The 14,143-nt window shown below is 40.4% G+C and overlaps 2 protein-coding genes across 2 annotated transcripts in view; both read right to left on the bottom strand.

The window, feature by feature from the left end:
* Positions 1-2,497: 2,497 nt before the first annotated feature.
* GP5 (glycoprotein V platelet) lies at positions 2,498-7,778 on the bottom strand. Its single transcript, XM_066193840.1, has 2 exons — positions 7,758-7,778; positions 2,498-5,177 (listed from the first exon to the last, which is right to left on the bottom strand). The coding sequence occupies exon 2, from the start codon at positions 5,149-5,151 to the stop codon at positions 3,220-3,222; it is 1,932 nt and encodes a 643-aa protein (XP_066049937.1). The 5' UTR covers positions 5,152-5,177; positions 7,758-7,778; the 3' UTR covers positions 2,498-3,219.
* A 1,237-nt stretch (positions 7,779-9,015) lies between these two features.
* Positions 9,016-14,143, bottom strand: part of ATP13A3 (ATPase 13A3) — a 57,301-nt gene continuing 52,173 nt past the window's right edge. The window contains exon 34 of the mRNA XM_066193324.1: positions 9,016-13,682. Within this exon, the coding sequence (XP_066049421.1) occupies positions 13,485-13,682 (198 nt within the window). The 3' untranslated portion in view covers positions 9,016-13,484. The remainder of the gene's footprint in view (positions 13,683-14,143) is intronic.

Genomic DNA, 14,143 nt, shown 5'->3' with positions numbered 1-14,143 from the left:
CCCAACAAGCAAAGGAGAATGGCATTTGTAGTGACATCAAGCTGGAAACAATGAATACTCCCTTGGCTTGGCAGGATAGGTCAGAGCTCCCACTGCTCCAGGACTTCCTAAACAAAGAGAACAGGAGCAACTGCTACAGCAAGAAGCATTTGAAGGGACAGAGCGAGCTATGGCTGGCTGGCACAGCTGGCCTAGTGGTGATGTACCCAAGCAGTTCCAGCCAGGATGGAGTCCTGGAAGCAGGTCCTTGACTTGGAGGTCTGGATTACCTGCAGGGCTGTTAACCATGACTCCGCACCCTGATCAGGAGCCAAGAGAGCAGAACCAACCCCTTCAGCTGCTTTATGCAGGTGTGCTTTGCATTCACCTCTTCCCCAAGGACCCGCTGGATCAGGGATGAGGTACTTCCAGTTTCTTCCAGCCCACTGTGTTCCCACCCAGCCTGGTGGCAAAGGCTGAGCAGTAGATGATGTAAGCATGGGCTGCAGGGACCAAGAAAATCCTTGCACACAAGGAAACAGTGCTTTGAGGCAGCAGCGAGGCAGGGCTGCCCAGAGAGGGTCTGGGGATCAGCCTGCTGCCTTCCTGCCTGCCACAGCTGCATCATGCTGACCTGGACAATTGTCCCTTCTCCAGGAAAGACAGAAATGGGGTAAGGATAAGAAATGCATAAGAATAGCCTCAGATTTCTCAGGCCAGGGAGTTTTTCAGGAAGGGCTGAGCTCCACCGGGCAATGAAAGAAACAATGAATCAGAGGCAGCTCAAAACAGTACACCTCAGAGGAAAAGTTAGTAAACCACCCCAGGCACTCATTGCTCCAGCCTTTTGTTGTCTGATGACTTCACTTCCCCCGTCTGGCCTAAGCGTGGGGAAAGCCCGATGACAGCATGTGCAGAGGAATCATCCTGGGAAGAGGAATCATCCCGGTCTTAGCACATGACTGTCCACAGCCCTGTGCCAGAGCCCCCACGTGCCAGAGCTGGAGCTCAGTGACTGCACCGGGAGCCAAGGAGCAGCGTGGGGGCGCAGCTGGCTGCACTGCAGGGCCGGGGCAGCCAGAGGAGGGGTCAGAAGGGCGGCAGCTGGTGCTGCCCCGCTGCCCTCGGGTTGGACAGCAAGGGTTGTACCCATGCCATGAGCAAGCAGGTGCTTTTTCTTAGAAATCAGACACTGTGCATCCGAGTGCTTAGAGCACACTTCCTTCACTGAGGTAACAATCACCAGCATGGTTTGTAGAACCATTTCCTCACTAGTCCAGGTTACACCGATCAGCCTGCTGTGAGCAGATGCCTGCGTGGCACTGTGCGACAGTGCTGGAGCTGGCACTGCACTAAGTGGTCATTACTGCTGCCCAACCAAGAACCTAAATTTGTAACAACTCTCTCTTCTTAAACACTACATGCAACCACCCAGAACCACCACGGAGAAAGCTCACTGTTGGTTTTGTGCTTCTTTCAAATATATTGTGATAAATATTCTGGAGCCTCTGTTTATGATTCCAGTCACAATTTGCTTTGCACCACTTGCAGTCACTTGCATTTCTGCTTCTTTAGAGATGGCTCTAACTCCCATTTAGCCAGGTTTGCTAAATTTTGTTAAACCTCACCAGCAAGACATCAATCCTTTAACACTATAGAAGCACATTGTTTCTTTTCACAGCCTGGAAGAGGAATTTAGGCCCAGCAGCAGAGCACCCCGAAACAAAGCAGTCACAGTTTATTCTCACTGCCTAACACACAGCAGGGAAGCAACCATAAACCTGCAGGAAAAGCAAGTTTTCTTCAAGTCTGTCATGAGCATTTGAAGGGCATCCAGGAAAGTCCCTAATAGTGAGGAAGCACTAAGGTTACAAAATGACTCCTGGAGTAGAGGCTCTCTGGCCCAAGGAGCCAGGGAACCACACTCAGAAGTTTTTAAGCAGGTCATAGCTTTTAAGAACAAACTAAGTCCCATAATGTAGATAAAAGCTGATAGTTAAATCCAAGAGCTACTAAAGCACAGGCAGTCTGACAGCCACCAGTCTACTTACAAACTAAAATATTCATACAATTCAAAATATTAATAAAATGTTAGTCTAAAAACCAAAACCAACGCTATTGCCTAGTAGTTTCCTTTGCACATCAACACAGAAAGGACTGGAAGTCAGGGAATAGCAGCATGTAATAAGGTAAAAAATAGTGAACTGAAAATGCAACTGACCACTCCAAGTTGACGAAGTTGTGTACGTTCCCCAGCCAGTTTCCAAACGGAGGTGACACCTCGTGGCCCTCAGTTCAGGCAGGCTCCCTGCCCCTCAGCTGCATGCTGCTGTTTTACTATCCAAGCCCAGGAGAGGCCATTCTTTTCTCTCCCAGCTCAGTCAAGATCAGCTCTCAAACCAATTCACCTGTGTGGAGCCCATCCTCAGTCCTGGGCTTCTGCCTGGTGCTCTGGTTTCAAGATTCCCTGCATCATGCAGCCAGGAACACCTTGTTTTTTCAGACCACTAGCCAAAGATTAAGGATGAAAGTGTTTACTTAAAATTCAGAGTTGTAGGAACTTTACAAAATTTCCAGAAAACCTCCAAACAAACAATAAAATACATCAAGATTATAAAATACAACAAGATCTTCCTCTGCTGTTAGCTTTAATTGGTACCCACCCCTTCCTCGTGCCATGTCCTGGAAAGGGGCTGAGGACGGAAAGCAAAGGTTAAGACACTTACACCACACTACTCTGCACACATACCCATTGTTTAAAGGTCCTTCCCAGCAGCTCCTCCCAAAAACACCACTTGTTTTCTCAGTAAGGAGACAAAAGATTGCAGGCAGTATAGGGCACAGTAGTATTGGAGTACTTTGTGCAATCTCTAAAGCACGGTTGAAGCCATGTTCCTATGTAAGAGTTCCTACATTGATGGCACTCTGTCTGAGCAGTGAACACTCAGCAGGCAGCAGCCTCTGGCAGGGACAGGGCTCACTCCAAGGCAGGAAACCCACAGCACACATGTAGAGGTGACCACAGATACTTTCATCTCACCCTCTGGGTTTGTACACCAAGTGCTGTAGCAATTGACAGTGATTACAGCCACTCTTGGCAAATGCTGCGAGGGGCACAAAACTCATTTCCATTATGTTATAAAGACAAGGTCCTTATGGTCTTTGCTATGAAGATTTGCAATCCAGATCTGAATTGAGTATTAACTGTTCAAATATTCAAAAAGCATCCAAAGCAACACTTCAAGTTCTTCTTAATATTCTTATCAGAACTACAGGCTGAGCAGGAATATTTCTGGAGTGCAAGAGTTGCCTGGTGTTACCCATCACATACAGACTGAATACAATGACTACAGTCTGGAGTGTTAAAATCAAACTGTGAATGCACAAGAATAGCTGGCAATAAGTAACTCTGGTATTAAAATAGGGTTTAGCTCTGCTGTGGGCTGGAAATTCATCCCACCAGACAAGAGTAGTTAAATCTGTCCCTCTGACACTGTTGGTTCGTGCTATGATGCTGGGAGAAGTTTGGACTGGAACATCTGAGAAATGTAACCCAGGTTGTCCAACATCTTCAACATGGGAGTATGTAAAACCTGGAACTGCAGGAGGAATTGACGTGGGTGTGCTGATGATTTCCATGTTGGACAACACTGTTACTGCAGTCTCCTGAAAAGATGTGAAGTGCTCCATCACAGGAGATGTCAAAGTCTGGGAATAAGTTGAGCTGAATGTCTGATATGTCATAGCTGTGGTTGGCAGGCACTCTGGGTCATCGATGCTTAGAGACACAAGGGAAATATTCTGCAGTGCCATTGGGCTGTGGCACATTAGAGATGGCACGTTTTTGACTATTGTTGTGCTCTTTTGGAGCCATTCTTGGAAGCCAAGAATTTGGCAATCGCATTTCCAAGGGTTGTCGTCAAGGACAACTTCTTCCAGCTCAGGTAAAGAAGTGAAGAAGTCTGCAGGAAGAGACTGCAGGTTAGTACCATTCAGGTAAACTTTCTGGAGGTGCTTGAGGTTGTGAAAGAGGTTTCTAGGAAGAACCTCAAGCCTTGTACCAAAGAGGGAAATGTTCTGCAGTTTCTGAAGGCTCAGAAAGATTCCCTCTGGCAAACTGGAAATATTACTCGTATGGAGAGAAAGGCCCCGCAGTTCATTCAGGCCACTGAATACATTCCTAGGAAGAACTGTAAGCTCTGGGTTAAAACTCAGCACAAGAAGCTCTAAATTTGTCAAGTTACTGAACACAAAATCTGGTATTGTTGAGAGCTTTGTGTGATACAGCCATAGGCTACCAAGATGCCTCATCTCTCCAAACAATACTTCTGGAAGAGACTTCAGTGGGTTTCCGTACAAGGTCAGTTTAGACAGGTCATGCAAGTGCAAAAAAAGCCCAGAAGGCAAAACCTGAAGCCTGTTTCTGGAGAGTGTCAGGGTTCTTAGTTTACGAAGACAATGAAATGCATCTGGGGCAATGGAATGGATATTATTGGAATGCAGGAAAAGCTCCTGCAGCTCCTTCAGTCTATCAAACATACCAGACTCTATTGAAGACAGCCTATTAATATACAGCATCAGCCTCTCAAGCCTGGCTAATGCACTAAATATATTTCTAGGCAGTGCTGCTAAGTAATTTCTTGACAAGTTCAGTACTCTGAGTTTGGCAAGTTTCTTCATCACGCCACTGGGAAGTGCTGTTAGTTGGTTTTTGTTCAAGTACAGCTCTTGTAAACTAGCCAGTTTGTCAAACAGATTTTCCTCGATAGATTTCAAACTGTTATTTTCAATGATCAATTGCTGAAGCTGGACCATGTCATCAAATGCTTCTGGAGGAAGTTCAACCAGTTTATTATCTAGCAGTTTGAGGACTTTTAGCTTTCCCAGGCCTTTAAAAGCTGTTGGTGAAACCAGAGCGATGTTGTTTGAAGACAGGATGAGATGCTGTAAATCCACCATCCTAGCAAAAACATCTTGCAAGTACGATATGTTAGCGTTTGTTATGTGAATTTCTGTCATGTTGCAAGGCAGATTTAATAATTCCAGGTCTTTTATATGGGGGCCAGAGCAATAAATTGCATTTTTTGAAGAGCAGTCACATTTCTCAGGGCAAATAGATGCATCCAACTGGAAGAAAAGCTTGACCATCACTGACAAACGAAACACCAACATCCTTGTTGAAGTGCCAGAAACATCAGCTGTTACAAGAGATAAGAGAGAATCAGGATTTGATCATAGGTAACTAAGCAGCTCACAAAGACCTGTGATTATATCATAAACCTGCAAATGTGTGCAAAATTTCCCTTGCCTTCCCAAACTACCACACCTTGAAAGCAAACTTCAAAATCTCTTGTATTATTCACTGCCAATATTTCTGAAGTGCTCAGCTTACACTGAGAAGTACAGATAAATTAACTTTTGTAAATCAACTGTTCCTTGTTTGTATCTGTACCAATTAACTCTAATAAAAGTATACAAAAATCATGATGAAACACTTAAGTAGTCAAAAGGCATGTATTTATTTGAACAGAAAAGCAATACAGAATCACAGAAGGGCTTGGGTTGGAAGGGACCTTAAGGATCATCTATTTCCAGCTGACAGGGACATCTTCCACTAGATAAAGTTTAGTATATTATACTAAATTACATGCCAAAAATATTTTCAAAAATTATCAAAAGGTCGGGCACTCACTGTGTTTTTCCACTGTAAGTTATCTGAGGTTTAAAAATAAAGTTTAGCCTGCAAAAATAGACAATGGAGGTAAAAAGGTTGTCCTGTACTGTAAGTGGTGAAAAGCAAAACAGCACCATCCAGTTAAATCCTGTCTCAGCATTTTCAAGTGATGGCTTCTTGGAACAGCCCAGGAACACACAAGAAGGAACAGGCTATTTTTGACACAGCCTGAAATAACACAGAAGACCCCATGTGGCACAGGACAGTGAGCCTCTGATAACCAACAAGTCTCATTTCAGCAGCTTAATGCAATACCGAGCTATCTGCAGTGGTATTTAAAAGTACAGTGAAATGAGAGGAAAGAAGTGCGTGAAATTAGATGGGAAGTTGTAGCAATAAAGGTACATCTGCATGAAACACACCACAAAGTTGGAAAGTTGCATATATTTCCAAACAAACAGGAAAGCAATCATTGTAGGTATAAATGGTAATATTTAAAAGAGCAAGTCAAACAGAAACTCACAGTCTAGAAATACTTCTTCAATGAAATCATCAAGTCCAAGTGTATCAGAAACCTGGATGTCAAGCACATGGCTGAGCAGCAGAATAAGCAGCAGCTGGGACAGCTGGAATAGCTACACAACTTCCACAGATGTAACTGGGATAGCTGACACAATGTGGAAGCTCCATCCCCACATACTCCTTTTCAGGGGCAAGGGTGAAGCTCTGCCATACCAGCTCCACAGAGACTGTTGGGTACAGCCCTCATCACTTAAAGAGAAGTCAGGAAGGACAGCAGAGCTTCTCAGGCACCTGAACTGCTGACAAGAACGTACCACAACGGACCCAAAACGGCTGCATGTCATAAGCAGCTACTGCATTAAAAAGAAAAAAAAAGAAAAAAAAAAAAGAAAAAAAAAGAAAAGAAAAAAAAAGAAAAAAAAGAAAAAGAAGAAAAAAAAAAGAAAAAGACAAAAAAGGAATGCTGAAGTCTGGTAAAATCTCTAACTCCCCCTCAGGAAGGGAAGGATATGGCATTTAGTGCTATCAACAACCAGCAACACGATGCCACAAAGCAAGATCTCAGTGGGCTTTTCACAACTCACTGAATGAGACATATGTATCACCAAAAAACAGCATGAGATTTCACTCTTTCAAAGGTCTTTCACATGTCAAACAAGAATCTTTCAGAGAATCTCACCCTCCTAGTAATCCTCCCCACCCCAAAACTCTCTCTCATAGCCAGTGAGGCTTTTACCTCATTAAATTTGTAACTCAGCCTGCCCCAGATCCTACCTATCTCCATGAACAGAACCCTCCATCCAGAAACACATTAAGAAATTTCTGTTTCAGGCCCTGACTGGCATCTCAACCTGCATCAACTTAACTCAAGACTGCAGAACTACAGGATTCAGTGAGATGAGAGAAGCAAGGATCTAGAGAACCAAATGCAGGGAAAACCCCCCAAATTGGTTATGCTAGAAACTGCAAATGCAGGTCCCTTGGAAGGTATGACCACAGGCCACTCCATAAAATCAGAAACAGACTAACACTAGACTGTAGGTTTGTGATGTCTGTTTTCCTTTTCTTATAGCAAAAGATAAGAGAGTATAGAAGAAGACAAGATTAGATGCTCAGAAATGTTAGAAAACACTAGTGTTGACAAACAAACAGCAAAATGGTCGAAATTCTTTGCAAAGATATGAAGGCTGTAAGTGCTGCCACAAGAACTGAACAAGCCTATAGGTCTCAAACATCTAGAGCTGCTAACAGAATTTTTTGAAAAAACATTTAATATTTTAACAGTACAGAATACAGTAATACCCACAACAGAGAACAAAATTATATATTCCCATGCATTAAAATTCTCTCAAACCCTCACATGAGACACCTGGCAATCCAGAAAAGGCACCAGCCTGGCTGGTCATTTACCAGTCTGGTCTACAGCCTCTTTCCCTTCCAGCCCCTCTTAATATTTCTCAAGACTACAAAAGGATGCCAGAGACAATACATTAATACTGTTACTATATCAGAAGTCTCAAATCAGTTTTGAACTTAGTTTTATAGAACACTGAGCACATGTATTGTTCACAGTGGTGCTTACCTCTTCTACTGTCTTGCAAGTTCTTAAACTCATACAAGCATGAAAAAAGAATTTTGAGCTGTACCTAAGAAACTTATCTGCTTTTTAAAGGAACTTACTAGGAGCAGAGCAGGCAATCAGGCTTCACCATGACACTGCACTTTAAATGGGAAGTAAAACAGCAAAACGCATCCTCTAGATAACACTTCCACCCGTATTTGCCCTGATACCGAGACAGGCCAAAGGCCAAACAATATCTGAAGCTTCAGAGCAGATTTTTGCCTACAATTGTTCAAGCAACCAACTTCCACAGGTTGTAACTCCGTAAGTAGGGCCTGAAGCCACTCACGTAACATAAGAAAGTTTTAAGACAGACACCCAAAAGCTGAAAACCCACTCGTGGCTTCTTTGGCAGTGATACTGGAGTATGTGCTTCAGTCAACCCAAAGTCAATGTGAGTGAAGTCAGAAACCTACATTTCAATGTGAGATATGATCAGAAATTTCAAATTTGTCACCAGTTTGCTAAATAGGTTTAGAAGAAGTGGACACATCCACTTTAAACTAAGTGCTCGTACCTTCACAAAGCTGCTCTGACTTTTAATTTCTTGTAGGATTGGAGTCAAAGCAATTTCAGTAAGGAATGAAGGGGGTTTTTACTTAGTGCTTTGGCTAAGCATTGCAAGGTTGACACATTTGGTTTCTGTTTTTCCTCAAGGTCTTCTGGAGTGGCAGGTCAACAAAACCTAAAACCTGCAAGATTCTGAAAGACAAAAGCTAATTTTTAAAAACAGAAGCTTGAAATTGAAAGACTAAGTTTTTAAGTAAAAAAGTATTTTAAGTATCTTGTCTTCAAGTTTAAAATAAATGTGCTCCACTAATGGCTGTTTTAATGGAAGGTGAGCCACAGGATAGAAAAGATGTTGCCATTTCCACATGACTTTTCTGAAGATGACCGTGACAGCTCACATCAGGCCTCCCACGTGTCCAAACAGAAGGAACATCTGAATAACCGAAGGTGGAAACAAGTTGCTATTACATGTATAAAGTCTGGCTTTAGAATGGCTCTCATAAGCCACCAGGTAAAGCTGCAGTCAGTGTGATCCCCCTGCAGAACACCAGCACAGCAGCCACCCTTCCCACCCCCATCTGCAGAAGTACAGAGGAACTGAACAACATATCCTTGAGATCAGAGGGAGTAAGTCTGTCTTCTTCAACGAGCTTTGGATCTAATTCTATAAAGAATAATTAAAGCAATTTCAGGAAACTAATGACAAGAGTTAAAATATCCATTCCTTTTAATTTTATTTTCAAAGAGCTTCAGTCACAAAAATGATTTACAAGTCTATTTACAATTCTATTGTACAGTTATTTATGTATGCCTCTTGACAACAGGGTACCATTCTAGAGCAGCAATACATATTTTAAATACAAAGATGTAGTATCATTTCAGATTTAAAAATAAAAGGAAGCTGAGCTTCTAGAGAGCGCTGTAATGATGAACATTTTAATCTGTGTTAGGCTTGAGGAATTAATGACAAACTAAGTAGTTTCTGGTTCACATAATTATTAAACAAGCTGCAGTTTGTTGAAAATAGTTTTAAAAACCTGAAGCTTTAGTGTATATAAAATCAACATATTCAAGACTCTAAAAATTGTGAAAAACCCACAGCTTTCCCTTAGACATACAAAACTCTAAGTTTACAATTCAGAATTTCATGGGAGAAATCCTACAGGACTTGAGCTCTCTCATTTTGTGATGACCAACATAAGCATTAAAAATCTGCAGCATAAAAAGGACTCCACATCTGCTTAGTATTATACTGCATATACAGTACAGAATTATTTACCCAATTTGGGATGACTGTTCAGCACAACCTTCATGAAGAAAGAAAAAAATAAATAGAATTAAAAATCCAACAACTTTTTAAAAAGTGCAACAGTAAGAGTTTCCAATTTAAAGTTACAATGAATATGGACAGTCAGTTCTGTGGGTTTTTTCAGCCGCTTCTATTCAAGCATTATTTGCAGCATTTTCTTTTTACAGTAGATTTAGCTCTATAGTACATGAAACTAGAGTTACTGCTAATTGAATCTGAAGAGAAAGGGAGAAAAAAACTTTAAAAATAACCCTGAGGGATATACCATTTCATGATCTTGTAATTTATTTCTAAAAAGTAACATTTATTATTTAGCAATTGCTTTTCTGGATAGACCAGTCCTTTAAGTATGTGCATAAATAATATTTAAAAATCAGTAATATTTACAAATCCTAATACATCAAAATAAAATACATACAGATTGAAGTCTGCATACACAAATAATTTAATAATAAATCAAACTCCTCAACATAAGGCCAAAATATACAGCAGGAAGAAAATGTCTACTCAGTATCTAGTGGAGCTCATTAACTTGGTCTGTTCACCTGAATTTAGATTTCCAAGATGAACACTAAGAGATTTTTTTTTCCACTACAAAATGAATTTCATCTTACTTCAAAACAGAAACTGAATACACTAGTGCAGATCTAGTTTGCTGCATTTCTGAAAACCAGAAAAACTAAACTGCTCAAAATGAGAAAAATTATAGGTGGTCAAATTCAGCTCTTGGGCAGGAAGGCATAAATCCCAATAATCGCAGAAAATGCAAAAGCCTATTTTGTGGCTGAACTTGCAATAACAAGACGAATTCTCAGAAAAGCTGATTTATTATTCTTGACTAAACGTCAGAGCTCAAGCATGCAACCTCAGGAACATTTACCAACCCTGGAGGAAACAAGCTGCCATTTGCAAAACATTCAAGTTTACTACGCTCATGAGCCATTAGTCACTCAGTTAAGTGGAGACACTTGGCAATTTCTGTTTTAGTAAGAGTTCCCTAAAATGTTCTCCAAAGACAAGCTCACCTTAATAAGCTGTTTCCTCCTCACTTTCTAGGTAAGTCTAATAAACTAGAATAAGACTGAAAAACTAGCTTCAGAAACCAAACAAGCCAAGAGAAATTATCAGTCTAGGGAAAGTATTAGGCAAAAGCATATAAAAGGGAAAGATACAAATATTTTCTTTCAGTTCTCATGAAACAGCAAATCTAAAATGAAATGGAAAGCAGAAGCTTATGCGTTTAAGGATAAGTCACAGCTCCCAGGTCCAAGATGCATAGCTTCACAATATTTTTCAACTAAAATATTATTTTTGTTGAGATTTGACTACTACTTACGCAGCTAAGAATTATTCTTCACCAGTTATTCCATGCTACAAAGGTTTTGTAAATTCAACATTGGCAGAAATTAGCCAGCTGTCTCAGGTTCATGACTAATTAATGTATCCAATGTTTGCAGACCCTTTACAAGCTACCAATGTTGTTCGATGTTTATGACCTTACGAAGCCAGGATAGTAAGAACATCACTCTGTTGAATGAATGCTAAGAAAACCACCTCTCCCTTTCCCCCCACTCCACTCCTCAAAAACAAACAACAACAACAGAAATCAGGAAAAGAGTTGACAGCTGGACTGGAAGATAGTACACCATATGCATACTACTTAGGAGGAGCAACAACTTCAACAACCAAGTTCTAGGAAAAGGTCTTCCAAACCATTTAGCACCACTTTTAAATTCCCTGTTGGCACAGTATATTCAACACTGCAGAAACCACAACATGATTGACATTAACATGGTTAATGGTTGGACTTGATGATCTTGAAGGTCTTTTCCAACCTTAATGATTCTATGAGCAGCAGATCACACTGTCCATACTGCCTTACAGAACAGCACAAGGGAATTAGGCCTGATCTGAAAAATTCTGCTTATTAAAACAAGACTGGAATGGAATTGTCTCCACAGGAATTTTAAAGAACAAAACAAAATAACCCAGAAAAAAAAAAAGGAAAAAAAAAAAAAGGAAAAAAAGAAAGAAAAAAATCCCTAACATCAAAACCTCAAATTCCATCATCAGAATATACACACTTCAAAACAATCCCAGCCGGCCAGTGAGTTTGAGGCCCTCATTCCACAACTACTCTAGAGAACCCAACTTCCTTCTCTAAAGGATCTCTACAGAATCATGACCTCTGCAGACCCCAGATCCCCTCCCAAAGCTTGGAGATGTCTGGACCAGTTAGTTACCCTTGGTCAAAAATAGATAATCAAGACTCAATATTTATCATCTTCCCAAAGACACCAAGGAAGACTTTTCCAAACATTTACGAAGTTGACAATGGTTTGGAGATAAGTAATTTGTGGTTAAAAACAAAACAAAACAAAACAGAACAAGTAAAAACAAAAAAAAGTTTTAAACCTTGCAAGTCAAAGTGCTGTCTGCCTCTATTTCTTTGTAGACCTATTTTTCTAGTGGTCTTGTGTTCTGATACCGCCACATGGCAAAATGATGTATGGCTACCCCTAGTGCTTAAGCAGCATTAGTGGTGATGCAAGCTTTTATTTTTTTCATCTTTTTTTTCTTTTTTTTTTAATAAATAAAATCTGCATAAGCCTTATAGTTCTGCAGCAAGACAGACTTTAGCTCAGTTTTCTCTTAATTTTGTTTTGAACAGCTACATGTAGCGCTTAAGACACCGGCAGACTCTTTGAAATGCCTGTGCTCTTAACGTGCACAAATCCCACGTGTGGGCATGTGACAATAGACCTCCCTCCCACTCCTACATGCCTGGCAGCAGTAACTCTGGTCTTACTGCTTCAAGGTATATAGGAAAATTATCTTTAGATTTACAAATAAAACATGGTCCACACAAAGGGATAATCCAACCCTTCTGCTGGAAAAAGCAAGGTCTATGGAGAAATGCATAGCTAAATGTAATAAACATGACATAGAAGAAAATGTTTAGATTCTCCACCCTCCTTCCTCCAAAAACTTTAGAGTGTAGCCAAATGGTTCCTCCCCTGGAGGCCACCTAAGCCCTTCCTTGTGGTTAGCTAGAAAAGAAGTCAAGAATCCACATGAAAGCAATGTGCTTATTTCTAAAGGACAGAGCCTATTGCTTCTACAGCATTCCCAATTCCTGCTGTGGCAGACTAAAGAACTAAACTTAGAACCCAAACATTACACCTGGAAACACTCCTTACTAATAGGGACAAACTCAATGGTACACACACAAATTTTAGAACCGTTCCGAGGCACAAAACTTTTCATCAGTCAAATAAAAACCAACTAAACAAACAAAATAACCCAAACCAACAAAACAAACAAACAAACAAAAAAACCCACAAAAAACCCAACCAACCAAAAAAAAAAAAAAACCCCACCACGAAAAAGCCCCAAACCCCCTCCCAAAAAAAACCCCAAAAAACACCCAAACCAAAAAAGCCCCCCAAACCATGACAAGGTTGTTTTGCACCTCTAGTACAGCCATGAAACCATCACATCATAGGGTTTACATGAACACATGCCCAGATAAGCAGGTTAGAACAACTATTAAGATACTCCAGGCAAATAATGTGAACCTGTTTTAACTGCTCTGCAGTTTAAACCTTCAAATGCATCTCATTTAGGAACAATGAAATCTGAAAGAAGGTGGAAGGAAACACAATCATTTTTGTTCTGCCTAAGGTAACTTACATTTTTAAAATGTATAGCCATAAGACACCTGGCTCTGAATTTTGCATTCAGAGAGACAAAACAGTTGGAAATATCTGCATTAGAATTTGACATTTAGCACACTGCAGTTTCAAATAAAGCCTTAAAATTACATTCTTCTGAATACTACTAAAGATACATGCCACCAAGATCCACTGCTACGTTACAGTGATGATTTGATATGAACCATTTTCTTGGGATGGTACTTTTGCTTCTGTTGTTGTCCTGGGTTTTGGTGGCCATTCTGGATCAACCAGCAGTTCCTGAGCTAGGTGCATATACTTGGCTTTTGGTGTCTTCTCTCTACAACCAAACAGGGAAGAAAGGAAACAGACTCCACAGCGATCCCCAGCCTCCTGCAGAAGTGAACAGATTTGAAAACTGGATTACCATAACAACAAAAAAACCACAATAAAGGAACAATACAGTAAATCAGTAGAAGAAAAACTATTATTTCAATCTTTAATTTACTATTTCATTATCATATTGGATTGGAAGAAACTCTTCTGTTGTCATCTCTTTTATACTATGGTAGTAAGGACATTCAAAAAACATTAAGAAAACATTTCACATTACTATTACATCTAAGACCACCAGCAGTTTTTATGCATATTTTAAAAACATGTCAATAATCACGGATAGAACAGGGAAAAATAAATGATTTTACTGTTGGAGAATAAAAGCCTGGTCTAGAAAAAGCAAATTCCCAAAATCCCAAAACACTTTTTAAGTTGTGAATTGTTAAACTGAAAGCAGCCAGTCATACAAAAGTAACAGAATTTAACTTACTGGTATGTGAAATCTAAATACTGCAGGT

The sequence above is a fragment of the Chamaea fasciata genome, unplaced genomic scaffold (assembly GCF_029207755.1).
Source record: "Chamaea fasciata isolate MVZ Bird 193981 ecotype frontalis unplaced genomic scaffold, bChaFas1.0.hap1 SCAF_11, whole genome shotgun sequence".
NCBI lineage: Eukaryota > Metazoa > Chordata > Aves > Passeriformes > Sylviidae > Chamaea > Chamaea fasciata.
Note: the sequence above shows the minus strand (reverse complement) of the source record. Positions and strands in the feature narration are given on the sequence as shown.

What these genes read in the sequence shown, in the direction of transcription:
- GP5 (XM_066193840.1), bottom strand. Translation starts at nt 5,151, where the DNA reads ATGTTGGTGTTTCGTTTGTCAGTGATGGTCAAGCTTTTCTTCCAGTTG.